The sequence below is a fragment of the Colletotrichum godetiae genome (genome assembly GCF_030913485.1).
Source record: "Colletotrichum godetiae strain CBS 193.32 chromosome Unknown BDP55scaffold_44, whole genome shotgun sequence".
NCBI lineage: Eukaryota > Fungi > Ascomycota > Sordariomycetes > Glomerellales > Glomerellaceae > Colletotrichum > Colletotrichum godetiae.
The window spans coordinates 52247-53366 of record NW_026851292.1 but is presented as its reverse complement, the minus strand read 5'-3'; the positions used below and the strand labels follow the sequence as shown (position 1 = coordinate 53366).

The window sequence follows — 1120 nt, the reverse complement described above, 5'->3', positions numbered from 1 at the left end:
ATGAGCGGCACTTGCCAGACTGTAACTATGTTCACCAACCTTCTTGCGGCCGCAGCTATTGCTGTCAGTCATACTGTCCATGCTTCTGCCTCTGCAACTCCTAGTCTGCTGCTATTCTCAAAGACAGCCGGTTATCGCCATGCAAGGCACGTCTCTGATTCTCCGTCTCTTGTGTTCCTCGTCTAACCTAATTATCTGAGCTTCTAGCATCCCTCATGGAATCCAGCTTGTGAGCTCCATTGCCAATGAGAAAGGCTGGTCAGTCGCGGCAACGGAAGACTCTAGCATCTTCACAAACGGAAGTTTGTCCGCATATAGCACTCTGGTCTTCATTTCCACCACCGGCAACTATTTGTCAACCAACGAATCGGATGCCTTGAACGAGTTTCTACTGAACGGTGGTTCTTGGCTAGGCATTCACGCCGGTACGTCTTAACGGATGTATCTGATTATAGCCGGTAGCCCACATGTCTGACGGTTTGAACTGCAGCCGGTGATTTCGGAGATGACATGCCCAACTGGTTCAACAAGCTTGTTGGCGGACAGGTAAGATATACCGTCAGGACTCTGCCCTCTGGAACAACTTTACTGACCTCTCTATAAGTTCCGATCCCACCCATGCGAGACTGACGACATCTGTGACGACGCGCAAAAGGAGAGATACCCTCCCAGTAAGCCAACACTCATCTCCATCGCCAATCCTGTACAGGACGTTTCTAACGCTTACTCAATCTAGATGGCAACATTCGTCCGGACACCGTTACAATTCTCGACTTTGACCATCCCTCAACCTCTGGTCTTCCGGAGAGCTACAACCGAACAGACGAGTGGTATGCGTACAAGACAAATCCTGCTGATGACTCTGCATACAAAGTTCTCGCAAAGGTGGAAGAGACTTACATCGATGAGATTACTCTGTCGCCGGAGCTTCAGCACATGCCTCCCATGCACTCAATCTCGTGGTACTCCATGTACGAGGGCGTGGCTAGGGCGTTCTACACTGGTATGGGTCACACCAACGAGTCTTATTCTGAGGAGTACTTCGTCAAGCATGTTACCGGTGGGTTGGAGTGGGTCACCGGCACTTCAGATCAATGAATGATGTGGGCACACAATGACG

At 50.4% G+C, this 1120-nt stretch overlaps 1 protein-coding gene across 1 annotated transcript; it reads left to right on the top strand.

The window, feature by feature from the left end:
- Positions 1–1120, top strand: BDP55DRAFT_752309 (ThuA-like domain-containing protein; the record flags this gene model as incomplete). The annotated part of the gene is made up of 5 exons (XM_060580659.1): positions 1–130; positions 201–425; positions 491–546; positions 605–671; positions 737–1120. 5 exons carry the CDS (start codon positions 1–3, stop codon positions 1096–1098), a joined length of 840 nt encoding a protein of 279 aa, XP_060425688.1. The 3' UTR covers positions 1099–1120.